Source organism: Megalobrama amblycephala, linkage group LG11 (assembly GCF_018812025.1).
Source record: "Megalobrama amblycephala isolate DHTTF-2021 linkage group LG11, ASM1881202v1, whole genome shotgun sequence".
NCBI lineage: Eukaryota > Metazoa > Chordata > Actinopteri > Cypriniformes > Xenocyprididae > Megalobrama > Megalobrama amblycephala.
Window position 1 is genome coordinate 1,651,935 of NC_063054.1, and position 25,105 is coordinate 1,677,039.

General features: G+C 40.4%; 2 protein-coding genes across 2 annotated transcripts in view; both read left to right on the forward strand.

Annotated features, from left to right (window-relative positions):
• The window catches only part of LOC125278866 (NACHT, LRR and PYD domains-containing protein 3-like), a 52,821-nt gene extending 48,053 nt beyond the window's left edge, over positions 1-4,768 (forward strand). Inside the window, exons 5-8 of the mRNA XM_048208259.1 lie at positions 24-197; positions 2,494-2,667; positions 2,747-2,793; positions 3,871-4,768. Of these exons, the coding sequence (XP_048064216.1) occupies positions 24-197; positions 2,494-2,667; positions 2,747-2,793; positions 3,871-4,421 (946 nt within the window). The 3' untranslated portion in view covers positions 4,422-4,768. The remainder of the gene's footprint in view (positions 1-23; positions 198-2,493; positions 2,668-2,746; positions 2,794-3,870) is intronic.
• A 4,347-nt stretch (positions 4,769-9,115) lies between these two features.
• Positions 9,116-22,488, forward strand: bub1 (BUB1 mitotic checkpoint serine/threonine kinase). Its single transcript, XM_048208271.1, is given in 26 exon segments — positions 9,116-9,301; positions 9,732-9,791; positions 9,869-10,010; positions 10,101-10,297; positions 11,752-11,792; positions 11,880-11,962; positions 12,927-12,967; positions 13,094-13,269; positions 13,450-13,574; positions 13,834-13,863; positions 13,865-14,154; positions 15,194-15,237; positions 15,321-15,437; positions 16,028-16,129; positions 16,520-16,601; positions 16,695-16,764; positions 17,292-17,466; positions 17,553-17,625; positions 18,597-19,480; positions 19,560-19,709; positions 19,955-20,055; positions 20,213-20,374; positions 21,229-21,386; positions 21,466-21,643; positions 21,889-21,995; positions 22,096-22,488. Coding segments are annotated over 26 exon segments (3,807 nt in total). The 5' UTR covers positions 9,116-9,278; the 3' UTR covers positions 22,292-22,488.
• Positions 22,489-25,105: the final 2,617 nt, after the last annotated feature.

Sequence of the window (25,105 nt, forward strand, 5' to 3'; positions counted from 1 at the left end):
GTGTGTGTTCTGCTCTCTTTCAGTCTTACTGGCTATAATCTCTCTGTTCAGTGTTGTGAGAGTTTGTCATCAGTCCTTCAATCCTCAAACTATGTCCTGAGAGAGCTGGACCTGAGTAACAATGACCTGCAGGATTCAGGAGTGAAGCTTCTTTCTGATGGACTGAAGAGTCCAAACTGTCAGCTGCAGATACTGAGGTAATTAGGGGAGATTTTAACTGGTCTGTGTGTGTTGAAAATAAAGTCATGACTGAAATTAGCATTTACTTTTGTCATAAACAGCAATGTGTTAATGGATGAAATAAATTTTTAATTTGGTTCATTTTAAAGATTATTTTGAATGGAACATTTTTATTAGACATTATAACCGTTTCATTCAGTTCTGAGTGATTTTCCAGAAACTGAGCTGATTTTAGCACACATATACTGGGGGTTCGCAATACTGACAAAAATAATAGCTATATTTTCTGGAATTTTGTGTGTTTTTGGGTAGATTTAGGCTGGTTTTATTCTGTGTATTGGTTAGTTCATCATTAAGTAACTATATGTGCCCCCTTAAATAGATTTCCCAGAGCATTTTTACCTTTACGATGTTTCTAACATTTTAGATTTACTTTTGTCTGACTCTTCTTCCTCCTGGAAATACAGACAAACACACAAAAATAATTATACCTTTAGATCTGCCTGCAGTTTCATTTATTATGAGTCAGTCCATTGTCTCCAATACTAGATCATATCTCAGCTGGGGTCAGAGGTCACTGTTTCATCTCTAAAATGAACAGAAGGATCCATGGATGCATCACTCTTCATAGACACATAGCTGGGTTCTGGAGATGAAGATCTCTGACTCTTCCTCCTCCTGGAAATACAGAGAAACACACAAAAATAATTCTCCCCTTAGTTCTGTTACGGTGAGTTGCAGGGAAGCAGACGACGAAGGAGATAATAGTAATTCCAACACAAAGGTTTATTAACATAGACTAGAATACAGCCAACAGGAAGCAACAAACACACCTTACCAAGACGAGAACCGACAATGAACTGAAAAACACAGGGAGTATAAAATACACAGAGAACATAATGACAGACACCTGAACGTAATCAGTAACCAAGGAGACTAACTAGAATGCAATTAAGACTAAATAGAACTGAAGCACAGGAAACAAACACACAGGAATAAAACTAACACAAAACATAACAAAACCCTAACAGATATACTAGTATTGATGATAACCACAATATTAAATTTGCTCTGTTGTGCTTTTTCCAATATTACCTTTCATGTAGTGTGTAATATAGCTGTCTGTGAATGTAAACGGTCTGCAAAGTTGTAAAGACCAAAGTGCACGATAGGGGAATTTAATATTTTGGTTATCGTCATATAAACACAATAAAATGTAATTGTATGTTACTCAAAGTGGGTGCATGGCCTACAAAGCTGTCATGAATGTATTCCATGTTTTGTGAGAGCAAAGAGAGTTAAAGCAAATAAAGTAGGCTACATTTTCTCAGATTCAAACTCCATAACTTTTGACACCAAGGGAAAGCCATGACAAACATTAAAATTATTCATTAAAAGGCCTCTAAATTGCATATGTAGAGGGTGTGTGCGTGTATTGTGAGGACTACCCAAATATCTAACTTTTCTGTATCTCCGAACTACGATTCCTCTGATACACTTCCTGGATTCCGGTGTCTTGTATCTCATCCGACATCCTCCTGCATAGACAAGAAATATTGTATACATTCTTCTACAGTGATCATAAAAGGTGTGTGTGGTGCTCGCTGCTTTATTGGACTGTTTCTCTCCCGCTCTGGTTGTGTTTGTTTCTTCACCTACCATTGTTATTTGTCAATAAACAGTTTACTACTTTCTACTCACCTCTTGCAATTGAATCTGTTTCCTGACAAAATACCAGTTTATACTGCTTGATAATGTTCTCAAAGCTTGCAGCTGGAGGCTATTAGCCGCGGCTGGCCTGTTTATAGCCCTCGTTCACACTGGCCCTATAGTGGAAATGCAACTTATCATTTCTGACTGACATATAACTAAACAAATGAAACCAACATAAATGTTTTGATCTGGTTAATACAGAAATATGAAAAAGGTTTTTGTTTAAGTGAGAAATGTAAAGAGAACTCTTGTATAAATTCACACTATGAATGATATTCACTCAACTGTTGAGTGTTGATCGACATCACCTGCTTTCAAATGCAGCGGCATTTAATAGACAGCCGTAGATCACTGAAAAGCCACGCAATATCGCGTTCATATCGCAGATGAATCGCCTTCGATAATGAACGCGATATTGCGTGGCTTTTCAGTGATCTACGGCTCTGTCTATTAAATGCCGCTGCATTTGAAAGCAGGTGATGTCGATTTAGCGGTAATCAGGGAACCGGCTTTACTGACGAAATGCGCGTGACAATCTCATGCGATATATCGCCCAGCCCTAGTTTTGTGGATGATGAGGCTGTTTTGATCCATCTGTAGGTTGTCTGGCTGTATGGTGACAGAGGAAGGCTGTGGTTTTGTGTCTTCAGCTCTGAGTTCAAACCCCTCACACCTGAGAGAGCTGGATCTGAGCTACAATCACCCAGGAGATTCAGGAGTCAAGCTTCTTTTGGACAAACTGAAGGATCCAAACTGTTTACTGCAGATACTCAAGTGTGTCAAACACTAATACTGACATACTGAGCGTGTGCATGATTCATATCTACATTAATGTGTGCTTCTGTCTTTATAGTGTGGATCATGGAGGAGAGATTAGGATCACAGCAGGACTACGAAAGTGTAGGTCTACACACACACACACACACACACACGCTAAAGCCCCGGGTATACTTCGGCCTTTCGCATTCGTGCACCATCCGCATGATGTAATTTTCAAAAACAAGATGAGTACACTCAGAATCATGCCTTCTCCATCGATTTTGATTCCTGTTCTCTTGGTGTATCTTCTGAACTATGATGCAATGGTGGATGCACTAATTTTCTTCTCCGATCCTGCCCAGCGAATGTCCCGTTGATGACATGATGTCTGGTAAAGAGTATAGAAAATATTGTATTGACGAACTCGGTCATCCGCGCACATCTGTGGTTAGTATACTTTGAAAAATGCGTGGACGCGGCTGCGTGAGAGTTGATAAACCAGAGTTGGTAAACCTATAAGCCTTTACAAGTAGCTTCAGCTACTCCACCTCGCACTCTCCACATACATGGAAGAGAGTGGGGAGAAAACCGACGAGCTCCAATGCCGATTTAACATGTCAAATTGTCCGAAAAAAGCAGACGAGGACCAACTTCAGCTGACGGTGCGGAACACACAAAAAAAACTGACCAACGGCCGACGGTCGACTTGGTGTGTTCCTGTCTTAACAAATAAGGTGCCTGTTACAAGTCTCAGGTTTCTATGGAAACCAGAACTTCTAAGGACAGCTGAAGTGATGCAATGACTACCAATCGGTGATTGGCTCTTTTACTTAGAAGGCAGTACATATTCCACCATATTGCATGTTGCAGTTTCTCCCATTTATAAATAATAGTAGTGAACCGTCTTTCTATATCTAAAGTCTTTGAGTTGTTCTGTATTACTGTTCTGTCACTTTAATGCGAAACAGGAAATATTGGTAAAAACTCTTTTACATCACTGTTTTGGCTCAAGGGCCCAAGATTCTCATCTTTGATGATTATTTTGAGTGTTTAGGATCTTTTCTTTCACAAAGTACTGCGGCTGCCCTGATGGAAATGTATAACTGTTCCAAAAAAGTATTGTCCAAACCTTCGCTGGGAATGAAATATTGTGAACGGACTTCTTGGACCTTTAATTTAATACCCCTGTTTTAGATGTCTCTCTCTTCTTGTGTTCAGATGCCTGTGATCTCACATTGGATCCAAACACAGCAAACACTCGTCTCATTCTGTCTGAGGAGAACAGGAAGGTGACAGGTGTGAAAGAACGTCAGCCGTATCGTAGGCATCCAGAGAGATTTGATGTAATTATTCCTCAGGTTCTGTGTGGAGAGAGTCTGACTGGACGCTGTTACTGGGAGGCTGAATGGAGCGGAAGTGCTTATATATCTGTGACATATAAAGGAATCAGCAGGAAAGGATGGAATCATGACTGTTTGTTTGGATCCAATGACAAATCCTGGAGTCTGAACTGCTATGATAACAGATTCACTGTCTATCACAATGATAACAGGACTGATATACCTGCTGATATACCTGTCGTCCGTTCATCCTCTAAGAGAGTAGGAGTGTATGTGGACGTGTCGGCCGGCACTCTGTCCTTCTACAGCGTCTCTGACACACACACACTCACACACTTACACACACTCAACACCACATTCACTGAACCCCTCTATGCTGGATTTAGGGTTTATGATGATTCTTCAGTGTCTCTGTGTCAGATTAAATAACACACACACACTTGTAAATCCTCTTTCTAACATCCACATGCACACAGCCATCAAATCTCGCACAATTACAGTTTTATTAATTCATTTTTAATGTTTTTTCATTATTATGTAGAAGTTAGAAATCTAGATCAGACACATTCATCTGTATATGTAATAATATAAATATGAGGTTGCTTTAATATTTATATTGTTAACTGATCATCAGATGTAATAACTGTACATTTATGATTGATTTAATCATGAATCGGTTTATGAATGATTGATGTGAACTGATGAAAGTATGAATAATCATGAATGTGATGAGAACACTGGCTGAATTCACTCATAATAAATCATATCTCCTGATAGTGTGCTTTATTTTTCAACACTCTCTCTGCTCTGATTTATCAGTGATTCACTAAATGAATTCTGCAGATCAGGTGACGGTACAAACACTCACAGTATCGCTGCTGAACACAGTTTATCACGGTGTAACCGGGTGTAACTCAATCTTTCAGGAGCTTCAGAGCTCAATCTGCTGCCTTGATCACTAGAAGATCTTCATCAACATCTCTTCTTTTGACATGATTGTCTTTTATCCTTTATTAGTTCTCCACGAGCACAACAGCTTTATATGACAGGAGCAACACGAGTGTCACATCCTGTCAGTTCCGGACTCCAATTCCCATCATCCTCCCTGCCAGTCACATGCACACACTCCTGTCCAATCACCAGTTGCCACATACACCTGCAGCACATTACATGGACTATAAAACACGCACACACACACCACCTGGTTGCTAGGTCTTGTTTTCCCTGTGTTGCATTACCAAGCGTTATATCCTGTCTGCCTGTCCTGTGTTACCGTTCCTGCCTGTTTCCTGTTTGTTGACCCGTTGCTGCCTGTCCTGACCATTGCCTGCACCCTGACTACGATTCTGCCTGTTCCTTGTTGTTCCCATTTGCTCCCGTTTGACCCTGCCTGTATGACAACGCTCACTGTAAATAAAGCTTTGCAGTCTTCTTCACTATCGAAGTCTACGAAACTGAAACCTTTTGACGATCCAGTTTCTCTGTCCATGGCAATTCTGGCAGCGATGGACCTACAAAAACCCTGTTTGTCAAAGGTCTGTCAGAAGAGACCACAGATCAGACTCTGAAAGACTCTTTTGAAGGCGCCATCGCTGCCAGAATAGTCCAGAACTGACAGGATGTGACAGATGTCCCCCTCCCGGAAGGAGACCTACTGGCAGGTGATACTGGATGTGCAGACGGGTATGCAGGTCCCCAGGGCAGGTGCAGGAACTCTAAGCACCACGGCGCGTCCGGTGGCAACCACGGCCGGACAGAGTCTATAGATGACCACGGCGGGTCAGAGTCCATAAAAGGCCCTAGTAAAACTGTAAATACTAATAAAACTGTAAAACTGTGGGAACCTTTTCTGCTATATAGCAAAGAATAGGGATGGGTGATATGACCAAAATCTTAATTTTACTTCACAGTAACAATATATGGCATGGTTTCACAATTATCAATATCAGTTTTGATACCACAGCAAAAACTGAATTTCAAACTCTTTTGATGCTTTTTTTTCACGCAAGTAGTATAGTAACTTTTATATTTATTTAATGTAAAGTTTATTTGTTTCTATATACATAATTAGAAAATATAAAATTTATCTAAAATAAAAAATTTTTTAATTAGAAATCATTTGGCACTTTTTTTGGTGAACAATAAAACTAAAAGTGTACTGTATCTTTCATCATTGTCATCACAAATGCACACAATCACTACACTAAACTGATGGAGACAGACAATGATTAACCTAATTATTTCGTCTCTACATAAACAAACATTTGCATAGTTTACTGGGTTTAACTTGATTATTTGGTTAGGGTTTAAGAAGTGTACTAAAAAACTTTTTCACATGTGTCGTCAAAATGACCCACAACCTAATCAGTTTACATGTGAAGAAATCCGTGTCTGGCGTGTCTGGTCTGAACTAGTTGATGCATGAAAACACCACCCTGATAAAGAGGTTGACTGTCTCAAAGTATTTTGAGTATTTTGAAAATACAAAAATACTCATCTTAAATACAAATTACATTTGATTTTTTCCAAAGGCTTTAAAATACAAAATATAAAATAGTATTTTGTATTTCAAATACGTATTTTAAATACATGTATCTGAAATACTGCCCATCCCTGACTGTGCCAGTCCGATAAGCTCCTTGACGTAATCCTCTAACGCTCTGTCTCCTTGACGGAGACACATCAACTGAGCAGATGGATTCATATTGCCGAGATGGGAACGCTCACAAAGCTTGCTGGACCTGGGTACGGCTAGGTCTTCTGTAACGGAGGCGGGACTCAGGTAGGGATCCAAATGCAAAGTTTTATTTACAGTGAGCGTTGTCATACAGGCAGGGTCAAACGGGAGCAAACGGGAACAACAAGGAACAGGCAGAATCGTAGTCAGGGTGCAGGCAATGGTCAGGACAGGCAGCAACGGGTCAACAAACAGGAAACAGGCAGGAACGGTAACACAGGACAGGCAGACAGGATATAATGCTTGGTAATGCAACACAGGGAAAACAAGACCTAGCAACCAGGTGGTGTGTGTGTGCGTGTTTTATAGTCCATGTAATGTGCTGCAGGTGTATGTGGCAACTGGTGATTGGACAGGAGTGTGTGCATGTGACTGGCAGGGAGGATGATGGGAATTGGAGTCCGGAACTGACAGGATGTGACAACGAGTCTCTGTGTCTCAGATCTGACTGAAATATCTCTGTAATCATAAATGGATGCTGCTTTATTGCAAATAGTATCCAACTCTATTTACACTAATTTAATATAGCATCTAATTTAATAATACTATTTTAAGTTAGTGCAAATAGCTGCTACCTTCAAGTATTTTTTAGGTTCTAGATATGATTGGTCAAATGATTGTTGTCAACTGTTGTTAAAGTTGTTGACTGTAGGCTATAAAACCGTTGGTTCTTGTTTACAGAGTTGGTTCATTATTGATTAATTTAGTGTAAAGTATTTGATTTGACATTAATTCACATTGGGCTGCAGTGTTTCTTCTTTAAGATCATATTGGTCTAGCTGTATGTCTTTTGGATATATGAGTGTCATATTTGGTAATTGCTGAATGAATCTCTTCACATACGGACTTTGTTTTGTAGATAATGCCAGTGTAACGTGTGCTGTGTGGCTTTAGTTTTATAAACTGAAGTTCAACATTAGTTGATTAGTTAGTGTCAATGTTGACATTTGACAGTATTAAAAATTTAATGGACAGTGATTACAGCATTGTAATATTTGCATCCTGGGGGGTATTACAGAAAGCAGGTTATGTGATATACCTGTTTAAGAGCAAGTAAGTGGATAAGTTCTACTTTTACACTTCTCAGAATTGACTTTACAGGGACTTTAAGGGTGAATATTTAAAAAACAAAACAAAAACAAAAAATCTCTTGTTTACTGGAGCTTGAAGTTACTATATATATTAAAAAGGAACTCAGTAAGATTTGCGAAGCTCCCCCTACAGGTTCCTTCAGTGAATCACACTGTCGTAAATACTCCAAGCGCAGCTCTGGACTACAATGATTACAACTCTCACCAGCACAGTAGTTTTGCAAATACAGTACAAGAAATCTTGATGAAGGTGGGTAATTTTCGAAATTGTCTTATAAAGTCATAATATATACATTGTTTTTGAATTACCGTAAAGCATTTTGTCACTCTCGCGTGAACGTGAACATGAGGTGAGATTGTGTCGGGTCGGCGCAGCTCAACTTGCAAGTGCTGTTTTCTCGCGTAGACGTGCCAGAGGGGGTTAGTGCACACCTCAAACACACCACTACAAGTCAATTAACCATCGTAAGGACGGTTAGAAAAAAAAAAAGTTACTTAGTTCTGCTTTAATTATACAAATGCCCAGCATTTTAAGAAATTATTAATTTCCAGATCTAGAGTTCCTTATATATTCATGGTTTTCTAAGACATGGGGAGAAAACCTTGTTTAATAATACAGACAAAAGCACATGACTTAGACTGATGAAAATTGTCTCTGCTCATGAAATCACGGTGACAGTTCACATGTCTAAAACATAAAATTATATTTACAACACACCGATATGACAAATTTAAAATACAAGGTCATACTCAAAAAAAAAAAAAAGTGAAAAATACTACTCAGTTTACATACATACTGATCATCCAATCACAATGAAAGTAATACCCATAACTTAATCTGATTGAGCTTCAGGAATCACAAAACTAACTAGACAGGAGGAGGAGGAGCTCATTGTTTTAATATGTTCATTGTAGAGACTTCATCCTATTATCTTCTAAATTTTTATGGCCATTGCTCATTGTTACAGTATTTCCAAATGTTCAATGCTAGTTCACATACTGTTAGGACTCTTTACTGTATGGTTTAAAAATCTAAATGTGTTGTTTCAGTCCCAATGTCCATTTTTAGACTCATTTATATATCAATAATAAAATATCAAGTGTATTTTTGCTCAGTGGAAAATAATTCAGGTCTGAAGGGGTTAATATTTTTAGCGTAGCTTTAACACGAAACAGGAAACGCATGAATATTCATATTTGCTCCGCCCATTGCTACTGAACAGCAGTAAACGTGACGCATTGTTGTATCGGACTCGGATTGGCTATTGGTCCACATGAAGGCTAATGATTGGCTAAGGGGTCAAATTTGAAAATAGTTCGTTGTTGCCAATATGCAGTTACTACAGCGGTGCTAGTTAGCGGAATTATTACGGATTTAAATAGTTTTATTATTTAAATGAATCTCGCTTAGCCGTAAACATTTACTCCCGGACTTTTTGTGTGGAACAAGAAGAAACGATGGATATTAATTCCTATTTTCAGTAAGTAGCGTGTTAGCATCTGACAGAGAGTGTATTCGTTCTAGTAATGTTTATGATTCGGTCTCCTTCAGTTCGTTTGTTTTGTTTTTTCCATATGGTTTATATATAGTTTATACCATGATGTTTTCTATATAACACAACTATGTGTGTCCCTTCTCTGTCTTTGTGTTGTTTTTAACACATTTTGCACTTAAGCGGTATGAGAGCTAATTTATGACAGTTTTAAATCTGTGGCTGCTTCATATAGTGTTCATCTGTTTACAGTGTGTGTAAAGATTTATTACACGAGAGAATATATTTAAAAAGTGAGAAATGCAGTTAACGAGCTCTGGCTTTGTGAAACCACATCATCATCATCATCATCATCATCATCATCATCATCATCTTCTGATTGTTACTAATGTGTTCCTGTCGATCATCTTCACTGCAGGGCCTTCGAGCTGAGCGTGCGCAGTTATGCTGGAGATGACCCACTGGATCCCTGGGATAAGTAAGAACATCTCTAATGTCTTTATTATAGTTATGAATGCTCTGTCTGTTACTCATGGCTGATTTGTGCTGTTTTAGGTTTGTACAGTTTCTAGAGAGCAAACTGTCACTGGAAGAGAGGAAGGGTTTGTCTGTGGTGCTGGAGCGCATCGTTCAGACCTTCCTTCAAGATGAGCGATACCACAATGACCTGCGATACGTCACCCACTGCGTCAGATTTGTAGGTTCACTCTTACCCTCTCACATTCACTCTTTTGAAGACAGGATCCTGCTCTGTGAGATCAACACACACCTACTTCTCTCTGTCCAGGCCAATTTCTACAGCGACCCGATTGAGGTGTACAGCCGTCTTCACGACCGAGGCGTGGGGACGCAGACGGCGGCGCTGTATATAGACTGGGCCCATCAGTTTGAGAAGAGAGGGCAGCTGTCTCAGGCTGAGATGGTGTACCAGAGAGCGGTGGAGAACAAGGCTCAGCCGCAGGACAGCGTGCTTCAGCAGTACAGGTGAATGAGACGTTCAATATCAGCACGCCATCGACACACAATTCTGATTATACTTAATGGGTTAGATCACCCAAAAATGAAATTTCTGTCATTAATTACTCACCCTCATGTCATTCCACACCCATAAAACCTTCGTTCATCTTCAGAACACAAATTAAGATATTTTTGATGAAATCTGAGAGGTATATGACTCGTCCAAAGACAGCAATATAATCACCACTTTCAAGGCCCAGAAAGGTACTAAAGACATCATTAAAACAGTCATGTGACTGCAGTGGTTCAACCTTAATGTTATGAAGAGACGGGAATACTTTTTGTGTGCAAAAACAAACATATTGACTTTATTCAACAATCTCTTCTCTTCCCTGTCATTATCCTTAAGCAGGTGAGGCAGTAACACAGTGAAGGCTTCCTTGTTTACGTTCAAAAGCTAGCTTAGTATTGGCCAAAGCTAATCATGTGATCAGCACGACACATGCGTGTGATGCTGACGCAGGAGTCGGCGTTCTGACGATGAACCTGGAAGCGCTAGACGTAAACATCATATGAGAATGACACTTATGAGAATGATTTTGTGCACAAAAAGTATTCCCGTCTCTTCAAAACATTAAGGTTGAACCACTGCAGGCACATGACTGTTTTAACAAAGTTTTTACTACTTTTCTGGGCATTGAATGTGGTAATTACGTTGCTTTCTATGGGAGATATAAAATGTCTTGGATTTCATCAAAGATATCTTAATTTGTGTTCTGAAGATGAATGAAGGTCTTACGGGTGTGGAACGACATGAGGGTGAGTAATTAATGACAAAAAATATTTTTTTTGGGTGAACTAACCCTTTTAACTCTCTGTTGCTCGAAATAGGAAATCTGAGTGTATTTTCCATGCAGTCTGGTTTATTTTTCAACTAAATTAAGAATGATTGTTTCCCATTCACTCTTTAATGATTTCTCACATACCGTGACTGATAATTCTCTTAATTATCACAATTTACTAAATATTTGTGCTCAAAACAGAGGACTGGAGCTGAAGTGTCATATGGTTTAAAATCAAGATACATTTAATGCTTAGAGGTGGTATAAGGAATTACAATCGCAGGAAATGGTGAATACATTTTACGGTTCATGCTATAAAAAAAAAAAATTCAGATAACTTAAATAATGTGCTTTACTTGAATATCTAAATTAACTGGTTTCAGGCACGTCACAAATGTCAGTTAATCTGACTATATGAACCTGACAAAAGACATCAGCGGAACTAATTATTGTAGGTTAGATCAAGTTTATCAAGTATATCTTTGAAATTTTAATGTTTCACCCTAGGATTTATATTGTGTCCCCATTAAAACTTTCCTGTCCTGAGCGTCATCCCATCTCAGTCGTGAGCCACAGTCACAACCGTCATGATGTTCAGAACATTCAATTCACTGCATCTTTGATGTAATGTGTTTGCAGGCTCTTCCAGGGACGGATGAACGCTCAGACTGCAGCATCAGGTAGAGTAACTTGTGCTTGTTCTTCATCACTCACTATACTGTGACGGATGACGGTAATCTTTACACTTCTGCCTCTTCATCATTTAGATCATGTGCGGCAGCCGCTACAGAACTCACAGCTGGTCAATCAAAACCCCCGACAGAGAGAAGCTGTTCAGCCGCAGTGCAAGGTACAGCCCGACCTCGTTCTCTGGTCATGACTAATTCATGAATATTACAGGAACGAGTCATTGAGAACAGAAGAATCTGTCATGTGCTCATGTTGTTACAAGCCTGAACATCAGTCCTGAGGAGTGGGAAAAGAAAAGGGAAAGATGTTAGTTCAAACGAAGAACAAACAAACATTAAAAGCATTGTTTTTATTCATCTTGATTTCTTAACACTATGATCTGGTGTGCTTTTCCTCTTCATGAAGTCATGCACAGGAGAGCAGCAGCTGAGATCAAGATGAATAAAAAGTAATATTTTGATTAGTTTTTCTCCAAACTGAATCATATGCATTCAGAACACTTCAAATATGCAGCATGAGTCACATGGATTTATTTATTTGACTTTTGTTTTGCATCCTTTTTTAAATCTTTTGAATTTTAACCACGGTTCATTATTGATATTTTTCAAGCTACTTGTCTGGTCGGGCAAGTAAAATTCTTTTTCACACAACAGAATATCCAGTAGTAATACAGGTTCATGCACTATAGTCCAACTCTCCTGAAGTCACATGATGCTTTGTGTGAGAATCAGACCAAAATTTACATTTACTGTATATATTGTTGTCTAGCTCTCTGTGGCACAATCGTTGCTAATGTTCGATTGATTCATGAGCAAATAATTATTAGTTCTGAATGATTTGTTCATGAATCGGACTGGCTCTTGAGTTAACATCAGTTAACAGAAAATTATCAGTGAATAACGATGTACATTCCCATCTGATTCTCACACAAAGCACTGTATGACTTCAGACACCTTGGAATAAGGTGGCGCTGGTGTCATTATTGCTCTTGCGTTTTTCCTGAATCTTTGTGCACAGTAGTAGAAAGTCATGCAAGTTTGGACTAACATGAGGGTGAACAAACGTTGACCAGTATTTCCATTTTAGAGTGAACTGAACTGTTGACCATTAAATTTCTATTGCAGGATCCAGAATCGGCCTCTCCTACTCATCGAATGGTGCGAATGTAAGTGTTTGTGACATTATCATTATGTTCAACAGTGAATGTGAGCTACCTGTCGATGTGTGATGTTCAGTAGAGGCTTGTGCAGTGGCTTTGGTGATGAGAATGATGTTGTCATTGCATCCTCAGAATCTCTCGCTCCGAGAATAACCCGGTCCGGACTGGCGCCAGTAGCAATGTGCAGTTTGTGTCCATGTACTGCGTGAATGAGCTGCAGTGTGAGGGGTCAGAGCTGTCGTTTGAGGAGCTCAGAGCCAAGCGCTACTTTGATAAACGTAGACAGCAGGAGGAGCAGCGGCGGCTGGGTGAGATGATGTTCTCACATAAACACATGCTCAGTTTTACACTGACCCTTCAGATGTGGAAGATGCTCTGCATCTGCTGCCAGACAAAATCCAGACAGTGTATATGGTTCCTGTTGCAAAGTGGCACAATAAAGCCCCATCCACGTAGTTCTGCTGTTCTAACGACTGTTGTTTGATCAGCTGAGGAGCAGCGCAGGCTTTGGGAAGAGGAGGAGGAGGTGAGGAGGATGAAGCAGCTGTTGGAAGATCTGGAGAAGAACGTGATTCTAGACCCAGTGACACCCTCTCTTACGGTAGAGATCCAGGTATCTCATTTCTGACTAACACACCCCCTTGAGTGACACTCATGAACACTTCTGTCCAATCAGAAGCTCTCTGTACCTGTCCGTATTTTCATACTTGGTTTGCTAGTATCAGAAACGGAGGGTGGAGTGTTTCTTGATCTTCGATTTTCTGTAAAGCTACTTTAAATCAATGTGAATTGCAAAACATAAAAATCTTTACAGGGACAGAGTAAGTTGTTAGTATTTTGAATGATGATTTGTTTGTTTTGATGATGTTCAGGAGCAGCAGAGAAGCAGTGTTACACCAAGTCGATCTTCCTGAGCCAGCGTGGTCCTCCAAGCCTCAGACGGGACTGCAGCTCCGCACTGACACCTCCACAGGGGATGCTGAGACACGGAACAGCATTGTGGCAGAAACCAGCCATATGCTGATGCCTCCGCTTCCCAGTGCAGCGCACGGCTCCCGACCCGAGTGTGTGAGTGACTGTAGAGAGAGTCTGCTGGGACAGACGGACCGGCGGTCAGAGAGCACAGCAGTGGCGCATCACAGCACATCCCTGATCCAGAGCAGCTTCAGCGCCATCCCTGAAAACAGAGATCTGTGAGTGTCAAACACACAACATCCACCCGCTGAGAGGGGTGGAACAACACACAAAAGATTTTGAAGTCACTGTTTTTATTAATAATTCTTTATGTATAATTTTATAAAACTCATTTTTGGCAAAACGTATTTCATTGTAAAGTTGTGTAAATCATCGTTTATACAGTAATTTTATGGGTTATGATGTTACTGCACTGCAAAAAATGCTGTTCTTACTTAGAATTTTTGTCTTTTTTTTTAGTCAAAATATCTTAAAGTTCTTAAATCAAGAAGCATTTTCTTGACAAGTAAAAATTATTTTCTTGTTTTCAGGAAAAATAAGTCAAAATTAAGTAAGTTTTTCCTTAAAACAAGCAAAATAATCTGCCAGTGGGGTAAGCAACATAATCTTAGTCCAAACTGAAAACAAGATTATATATCTTATTCTTGGTTTGAAATAAGATTATTTTGCTTACCCCATTGGCAGATTATTTTGCTTGTTTTAAGGAAAAACTGACTTAATTTTGACTTATTTTTCCTGAAAACAAGAAAATAATTTTTACTTGTCAAGAAAATGCTTCTTGATTTAAGAACTTTAAGATATTTTGACTAGAAAAAAGACAAAAATTCTAAGTAAGAACAGCATTTTTTGCAGTGTGTAAACACATCTCCCTCCAATAAGGTATTTTTTTTTTTTTTTTTTTTTTATAACCCTGCAGATATACAGGCAATTAAGAGAATTTTTTTGCAAAATTTAATGCCTAACAATTACTTTATATCATTTAATTAATTGCAGAATTGCTGCATATAAAATTCCCTCTTTTTTTCATTTAAATGATTTATTAAAAAATAATTAAAACCAGTGTGATATAAGTTAAAAGCAGGAATAAGAAAGCAGTAAACTGCATCTCTGGTTCAAACTCTCTCTCTCTCGTTCACTCTCAGCTCTTTCTCCTCACTGGATTTTGAAAAGGTCATACGCCGTTTGTGCACCAAAGCGTTTTTTCATGATTATGTGATGCAGTAGAAGCTGTTGTAATGTGTGTTTGTGTGTCTGTAGTGCCGCGTGTGATCAGGGAGATGCGGATGGAAATGTTGCAGACAGTGAGTATTTCTTCTCCCGTTCATTCGGTCCTGTAGAGCTGCTGTAAGTGCACTCACTCACTCTTTCTCCATCTCTCTCTCAGCGTCATATGGGGCTTTCAATCACTCTCATGTTACTCCAAACTCATCTCTGGGTTTTGTTCAAGCCACGCCATCCCGTGTTCTTCCATCTCCCACTGTCAACACACGTGAAGCTTTGGGTAAGAACACACACCTGATTGAAAGCTCGAGATCATGTGTTCGCACTGGCCTCGTGTAGGGCTGGATGGTTATTTTGTTTACTTACAAATAACAGGTGATTAATTTAAAGAGGACTTGCTCTCTTTTCTTTAAAGTCTTATGTTGTTTTTGGGCTTTACTGAAACAGGTTTTGATGCTTAAATGTTGATTATTTTCCTCATATTCTCCATTGTTGCAGCTCCTCTCTTCCCAGTCTGTCAGTAACGCTCTGTTTAGTTCCTGTCTCTATGAAGCACAATGTGCTCTGATTATATAGAGAAACTCCTGCTGGAGGGACTTTGTGCTTTTGAACTTTACAGAGCTTTTTCAAACAGCAACATTACACACTTAAGACAGATGAACATGGAAAATAGCCTAATTGGTCCTGTTTAAATGTCATAAATAAAGTTGTGAGCCACATTCAAAGCTGATGTGCATCAGAACTTCATTAATGCGGGTAGTTGCCATCTAGTCCTGATTAGTACAGTGTTTGTCATTCGATTCAGTGCGCTGTTGGTGGTGTTTATGTGTGGCTGTTGTCATTATGTGTGTGTGTGTGTGTGTCCTATAGGTGTGATCATGGACATGTTTCAGGCCCCCACCCTCCTCCAGGAGTCCATGTTCAGCAGCACCATTCAGCCGGAGGACAGTTTTGAGAAGAGCTGCAGAATTAGTACGTCCTGCTCTGAACATTCAGAAACACACACATGCACACACGCTCCAGCCCTGTAGCTGCACATCTCTAATTCATCTGAGATCATTAGAAATTAATTAGTTGCAGTAACATTTCTATCATAAAGAAGTGGATGAAGTGCCCAAATATTAAATATTGAGAGGTAGGATTTTTTTTTTTTTATTAAATCCACTTGACCAAGATAAAATAAGGATTTTATTGTGATTGTAAAGTGCAACATAACAGCCCTATATTTGATTTATTGGCTGTAATCAAGTAATCAACCAGTTATTTTGACGATTAATCAAAAAAAAGTCAATAAAGTGTCAAAAGTAATCGTTTTTATTGAAGAACACTGAATGTGCTCTGACTGTGTGATGTTGTGTTCAGGTAGCGCCCCCTCGTGTGTTAAAGCACCCAGCACAACTCCATTCATGATTTACCAGGACAGCGATGAGCAGGAGAAAGGAGGGTAAGTCGAGGCCTTCGTTCATTCAGTAATGTGACTTTCTCAGTCTGTCATGGAGAGAGCGCTCTGACTGTGTTCTCTCCGTCTGTCCTTCAGTTCTGATCAGGCCAGAAGCAAACCAGCGGTGATCCGAGCGCTGACAGAAATCCCAGTGTCAAAAACCAATGTGAGTATTGTTAGCAGTGTGGAGTGAAGCTGTGTTTCCATCCACCTATTTTTATGTGAATTTTTGGACATTGCATAAAAAACGCTGAATGAAGCACAAATTTATGTGCTCTGCTGAGGTGGATACATTTTTATCTGATAAGAAAACGTCTGCATAAAGATGGAAACACATTTACTGTAAAAATCCAAATGTTGTTTTTTTTTTTTTTTTTTTGGTTTTGAGTCAAAGTCTGTCATCAGAATGATTTGGTAGTATATCACATGATTGTTGCCAAACACCAGCATCTGAATGCAAGAGATCATGACAGCATTTATTGCGTTTCATCAGCCGCTCTGAGACCAACTCATTCATGATGGAGGAAAAAATAGCCTGATTGCAGCAACTTTTTGCGATTTTATTCCAATGTTGTGCATACATTCAAATTCACAATTTAGGATGGAAACCTAGCTATAGCGGCCAGTAATCCTAATTTTCCAGTCTGTGCAATCCCAGGACGTTGCCTTCTTGACGGTGTTTGTCTTTATCAGGACACTCCCATCAGCACCGAGTTCATCACGGATGAGAGCACCATGTGGGGAGCGCGGAACGTCTCGGTAGGCCCGTGTCCCAACCACACCCGTGACTTCAGCCTGTCCGCTCATCTGGTGTCCACACCCCTCCACCCTCATGCGCCGCACACGTGGGATATGGAGCAGGGGCAAGGTATTCAACCGCAGGATATCACGAAACACTGTTTGTCTGATACTCTTGTTTTCATCTGGATTTGATTTGTGACTGTCGTCTCTCAGAGGAAAATGCAGTGGTCACGACCATCGCCGGTTCAGAGGAGAACCCTTATGTACGACAGCCCACTAAACTCAGGTATCGTCCTCACTGAACACAACAGCAGTTCAGCTCTGTATGCTGTGTTATATAGTGTCTGTTTTTCATTCCGTTTCTGTCATCTGAGTTAATTTGAACTGTTAAACGTATGGAGACACATGGACTTGATCTCAGGTTTGTTTGGGGTCAGTAAGATATTTTTTTTTTTTTTTTTTTTTTGGGGGGGGTGAAACACTTATTTGATGGTCCTCTTTAGACATAACTATAAGTAACTTTGCAACTAGCAGACATTAGAGTATTAGTAGACTGTCTGCTTAATATCTGCTAACTCTTTATTTTGATGCTCCCCAACATACATTCTACTGACTTTAAGTAATTTTGCAGCTACATGTCAACTTATTCTAACCCTAACCTAACAGTTTACTAATATACGCTGAGAATCGGTTGACATGTAGTTGCAAAGTTACTTATAGTTAGTAGAATGTCTAAAGTGAACCATCGAAATAGTGTAACCATTTTTTTTAAAATATTTTTGATCAAATAAATGCAGCTTTGGTGAGCAGAAGAGACTTTTCAAAAACAGTAAAAAAAATCCTAACTAAATTAAAAAGCAAAATGACAGTGGAGGCGTGATGGAGTGTGAGGGTGAAGTTAGGATAGAATGTCACCACTACATTTACGTCACGGCAAAATCACGAGATGGCTTTTCACCTCGAAGTGTACTCTAGTAGTGTACTTTATTTATTTTTTTCATGCTATTTTTGTTCATATGGGAGCATTTTAATGTCATGAACTAGATTGGGTCATCTGGTTATTCCTTGCATGCAAAAGAGTTGCATATTGTCCATAGTGAACACAGTGTGCATTTTATTTTGCAACGCAAAAGTAAGCTTTTTCCTGTGAATTATACGCCAAGGCTGTCTCTTTAGTTGTGGCTTTGTTTCTGTTCTAACTGCTGTGTAAGCTAATGTGTCTTATAACTGATGGTTCAGTGTCTCGTTTGCTTGCAGTCCAATCATAGAGCAAAGTCCAGTGGAGGAGAAGCCGTCAGAGCTGGCGGAGTGCAGCATGCGAGCTCAGGGCACGATTGTTGGCGAGGGCGTGTCGTTGGCTCAACAGACTCAAGGGCTTTCTCTGGCCCAAAGCAGCTGCAGCAGCAGACATCCACTGGCCGCTCTGTCCTTCCCCGACCAAACAGCCCTGAGGACGCAGGAGGAGTCCATGAGCAGCAGGCCGAGCTGGAGCATCTATCAGAGCCCAGAGAAACAGCCCACGCTTCCAGCCACAGACCCAGATGTCCCACTGGATCAAGCAGTCGATGATGTTCTCCTGCCGAAGAGGTCCTTTCACAGACGTAAGAAGCCGTTGGAGCAGCAGGATGTCGCCCTGGAGGAAGATGTCCTCATGAGTCCGAAAGCTGCTCTGGGACTGAACTGGTTCCAGGTGGACCACTCGACTCACGCAGCAGAACCAGATCTCGATGTCATGATGAGTCCGGCTCCGGTCTCTGTAGCCACTCAGCCCGCCTGGACCGTCTACCAGAGCCCGGAGAAAGCACCCAAAACAGACTTCCTGTGGGCGATGAGCTCCGAGCCAGCGGTGGAGCAGGATCTTGACATGCTCTCTTCGCTGTGGGAAGTAGACGTTCTGCTTCCCAAAAAATCGTTCCAGCAGAGGAAATCGGGGGGAAAAGCACTTCAGATGTTGCATGAATCTCTTTTAATGAGTCCAAAACAAGCCGCTCCGGAGGAGTCCAGGTGTCCAGACCCGGATTGGTTCTCCACTGACAGCCCACAGCAGCTGACCGAACCGGATCTGGATGTCATGACCAGCCCACCGCAGAGCTCCAGGAAACCCAGTGCTCCCATGAGCCCCATGGACACATCCAAAGCAGGTATTAGTGCCTGTTCAGATTTCATCTTACACGTGTCTTTATAATGCATTGTTTCCTCATCATGTGATTGTTTCTTCAGTTTGTGTTCAGCTGGTGTCAGACCCATGGGACGAGGAGCTGATCGTGTCTCTGCTCTCCAGCCTGCAGCCTCCTCTCTCTTCCCACCCCAACCTCACCGTCTGGAGCTGTCGCCTGCCCAGCATCACGCCCAAAATGACTGTCCAGATCGGTATGTCCTGCCAATCTAGCCGGCGCTCCTCGAATTTCAGTGCTGTTTACTTGACGAGCTTTATAATTGTGTAGTTGCAAAGATTGAGGCGTATCTACAGCAGTGTTGGGCTGCGTAACACATAAATTAACCTCATTCTCTTCAATCAGCCCTGTCATCCCGTGATGGTTCACTTCCTGCTGTTACTGTGCTGATTGAGGTCAATGTTGAGCAGATGTGAATGTATCTTCATATGTCATCCTCAGCTGGAGAGTCGTTGAGAGTGGACTTTGTTCTTGGGCAGGGGGCGTTTGCCACAGTCTACCAGGCCACCAACCTCATGACCACACAGAAACTCTTCCTAAAGGTGACGAGAAATCACACACATCTGATACAAAGATAATAGTAATGTGTTCAAAGAATGGTTTGTGTGATGTGCTACATTGAGAAGAAACAGATTTGAATAGCAACTTCGTCATGTGATGCATCAAATAGCTTGTTGTCTTCCTCTTCTGGTCTTGTAGGTGCAGAAGCCAGCGAACCCATGGGAGTTTTACATCGACAGCCAGCTGAACACCCGTCTGCAGCCCAGTGTGCGGCACCTCTTCAACACCATATACTCGGCACACCTCTTCACCAACGGCAGTGTCCTGATCGGAGAGCTGCACAACTGTGGCACACTCCTGGTGAGGAAGATGCATCTCAGCCAATCAGGCGACGGGCACTAATACTGCACTTAAAGATGAAGACCAGGTTTTCATTACTGATTTGTCTGGCCAGTAAAGAACACAGATTTTGTCCATTAACACAAAATGTAGCCAAAGGGGAAGTGGGAGGGAGAGAGGGGGACAGGATTAGGAAAGGTCCACGAGCCGGGACTTGAACCCGACGAACAATGATGCTATGTCAGCGCTATATCTGTGGCGAAAAATTACTAAAACCTAAACTGAACTTTTTAAGAAAAAAGTAATAAAAATGACAAAAGCACATAACAAAATTACTAAAATTAAAATGAAAACTGAAAATATAGCAGCCAAACTTTGTAAATGGTATATAAATACTAAAATAACATTTACTGTTAGAAACAAGGTCTCCTTTTTCATCTGTTTTACCTCATGCAATAACATAAAAAAAAATTTTACGCACTGAATTGGCGCATTTTTAATTGCACCCCAAAATAGGCAGTTAAAATATGGTATAATAAAAATCTATGGTTATTTTGAGCTGATACTTCAGACACATTCTGGGGACACCTTAGACTTATATTACATCTTGTGAAAAAGGATTCTAGGGCACCTTTAATGTTAGAAACAATGTCTCTTTTCATCTTTTACCTCCATGCAAAAACATAATTTTTAACCTAAAAGCTTGATGTTGGACAAAGTCCATGTAATTTCTCAACCAGCCCCATATTTGAAGTGTGCCGTACCACTGCATGTGAACAAATGAGATGCAGTGAAAACAGAAGCTAAGCCACTGACATTTCCTGTCAAGCACACAAGCGACTGTCCCTGATCTGTGTTGTCCTTTCGTCCTCCAGAGCGCTGTAAACCTGTACAAGAGCCGCAGTGAGAAGGTCATGCCGCAGCCTCTGGTGCTCTACTTCACCGTCTGCATCCTGCACATGGTCGAGCAGCTGCATCAGGCTAACATCATACACGCCGACATCAAGCCTGACAACTTCCTGTTGGGAGAGAGGTACATATTGCACAGCATCTCACTGCAGTGCGTCACATCCGGTGCAGGCTGAATGACGTGTCCCGTCGCTGTTCTTCAGGTTCCTGGAGAACAACTGCTTTGAACGGGATCACCTAGAGCACGGCCTGGCTCTGATTGATCTGGGGCAGAGCATCGATATGACTCTTTTCCCAGAAGGCACTGCGTTCACTGCTAAATGCATGACCTCGGGCTTCCAGTGTGTGGAGATGCTGAGCGGCCGACCCTGGAGCTACCAGGTAACCATCATGAAATCTGTTCATGTTCTCCGTGTGCATCAGTAATAGATGGACGATAACAACATTGACAGCCAATCAAAATCCATCCTGCTTTAATGAGCTTGAGCATGTAAAGCGACAGATAATGGTGTAGACACTGATATAGTTATCGTTATAGTTCATAATGATTCTCTATCCAGTCCAGCTGGTTTAGTGTACTGTTTGACAAGTGCGCACTCATGCCCGTCGTCTCACTTCTCTAACAGACGGATTATTTCGGCATTGCCGGCACGGTCTACTGTATGCTGTTTGGGACATACATGCAAGTTAAAGAGGAAGGTGGCGTTTGGAGGACAAACGGAGTGTTTAAAAGGTAACAGGAATGCATGCTGGATCATGTGCTGACAAGTGATGAACTTGCCAGCTCTAAACATTTGGAGGTGACTGTAATGTTCATTCTCTCTTTTTTTCAGGAACGTTCACGCGGATCTCTGGCAGGACTTCTTCCACACACTGCTGAATGTGCCGGACTGCAGCTCTCTGCCGTGTCTGCGCAGTCTTCGCCTGCGACTCGACGCAGTCCTGCAGGAGAATTACAGCAGCAAACTGCGCAGTCTGAAGAACCGGCTGGTGGTGCAGATCCTGGAGGCTCGCTCCTCACGCAGATGAGTCTCCTCCTGAACTCTTTGGTTTGGAGGCTTCGTTCAAACATATTCAAGCACTGTTGCTGTATACAGAATGATTTCCTACAGACTGCTTTCTTTTTTTCATTGCTAATTTTATTTTTTTCATGGTTTTTTTATATTGTGAAAAAAAAGAAAAGTCAAAAGCCTTTGTGGATTTCAATAAAATTTAGATCAGAAAAAGAGATTCAATTCCAATTATTTGAGATTAACAATTTTCCCCCCACAATTTTGTAAGATCTGCAGTAATTTTGTTTGTTTGTTTCTTATCTGTGACCCTGGACCACAAAATCAGTCATAAGTCACACGGGTATATTTGTAGCAATAGCCAACAATACATTGTATGGGTCAAAATTATTTAGTAAATTTCCTACTGTAAATATATCAAATGTATTATTGTGGCTGGATATGCATTGCTAAGGACTTCATTTGGACAACTTTAAAGGTGATTTTTCTCAATGTTTGTTTTTTTTGCACCCTCAGATTCCAGATTTTCAAATAGTTCCAAATAATGTCCTATCTTAACAAACCATACATCAATGGGAAGCTCAGTTTCAAAAATGTGACCTTTATGGGTGGTTTTGTGGTCCACCCACACTTTTAGAGGCACACCCATCATCAACTTCCTGCATCTGCCACTGCTTAAATGCAATCAATAAATTCAATTAGAATAACAAGACAATTATAGGGGTTTTACCAAATTAAATCAGTACAGACAAAATCTTTCTTGGCAATGCAGAGGTGGCACAGAAGCTGCATACGAAGTGGCACTTGGTTTACAGACTTCTTTCAAGCTTCACAATATGAGAGAGAGAGATTGGAAAGGCCCACAAGATGGGATTTGAACTGGAGCAGTGTCAGAGCACTGCCTACAAGGTTATCATCTCTGTCATGAGGATAATATCCATCCATTCTCCAAAACAATAGATGGCCAGTGAGATTGATATTTTAAATACAACTGTGAAATGGTGTTAAAATTAAATTATACTTTTAAATGTGAAACTAAAATGGCCAGAAGGTGGCGGCAAGTCCCTGTCTTAATCAGTGAATCTTTTGCTTTTTAAATTAAACTTTAGGAGAACATTGTTGGCTAAAATATGTAAAAATATCAGTCCTTACATAAAGAGTTAGAATTATTAATACATACTACAACAGAGAAACAAAAAGCAAGAAAGAGAAAAGGGGCCTCCTTTATAAAACGTGAATCTAAGCAATTCTTGCTGCTCGCCATTCTCAAGTAAAGGATTTGGACGTTGACTGGTGCTCTTTTCTATGGTAATGACATTGATTAGGAGGTGTTTTCAAGGCAGAGATCTGAAACCATTCAGCTGCATACAATTTCAAGATCATTTACAAATCATAGATTTCACATCTGGTAGAGAGGTGTACGCAGTTTTTTTGTGTGTGTATGTTTGTTTCTCTGAATCACATGTATGCACATTTGAGAAATGATCAAATATTAAATGGTTTCTATGCAACATTTTATAAATGAGGCTCCTGAAAAATAACATATTTTCTCCAAAACTACCCAATTTCAACACATCTTGTGTAATAGATGGAAAAATAGATTGTTTTTTGTTTTGTCTAATTATATACCTCAGTTCACAATGGGTTGAAATTTCCAAATTACATTGAAAAACATAATTGTCTGTCTCTCTCTAAAACTTCATCTGCTGGTGTCGCTGTTGGACAGTGTTACTCTACATTAGAAAAACAAGTGATTTACACACATCTTTATACTCATATTTCATGTTGTATATTTATTTCTGTCCATTTTTTTCAGACACTTTGCAGAAACTCCCCTGTGCATTAGTCTGAGGGTCCTGTGAAGAATGAACTGAATAACTAACACAGGCCCCTATAACAGCCCCTCAGCGCAGCGGCTGGAGAGGCCCGTAATGCTCATTCATTTGAATTCAGAGCGGAGATAACAAACAGAGAGATTAATAGAGAGCAGTTAGAGAAACTGCGAAGAGGAGCTCTGACCACACGGAGGCCCTCAGAAGCCCCTCAGGGCCGATGCTTCAACAACAGAGGCATAAGAAACATGCACTCAACATCAGGTTGACAGGAAGTGTGCAAAAGCACTTGCCATATACTTGTTGCCTCCAGTCTGTAATAATATCTGTGGCTATAATAAAGTGCATGGCACAAGGAGATTCAAAGAAACAGTATTTAATAAACTCAACGATCACAGGTGATATAGTGTGGTTAGACTTATTATAACATACATAAATGAGACTGAACAAATGATCTAAGGAACTCAGGGCTTAAAGGTGCCCTAGAAACAGTTTTTGCAAGATGTAATATAAGTCTAAGGTGTCCCCTGAATGTGAACTGCCTATATTGGGGCATCATTAACTATGCACCGATTCAGGCTACGGCCCCTTTAAATCGCGCGCTCCCTGCCCCCCGAGCTCTCGACTATAATACAGTGCATTTACAAAGTTCACACAGCTAATATAACCCTCAAATGGATCTTCACAAGATATTCGTCATGCATACTGCATGCATGCGTCGGATCATGTGAGTATAGTATTTTCTTTGGATGTTTACATTTGATTCTCTATGAGTTTGATAGTGCTCTGTGGCTAAAGCTAACATTACACACTGTTGGAGAGATTTATAAAGAATGAAATTGTGTTTATGAATTATACAGACTGCAAGTGTTTAAAAATGAAAATAGCGACGACTCTCTTGTCTCCGTGAATACAGTAATAAACGATGGTAACTTTAACCACATTTAACAGTACATTAGCAACATGCTAACGAAACATTTAGAAAGACAATTTACAAATAT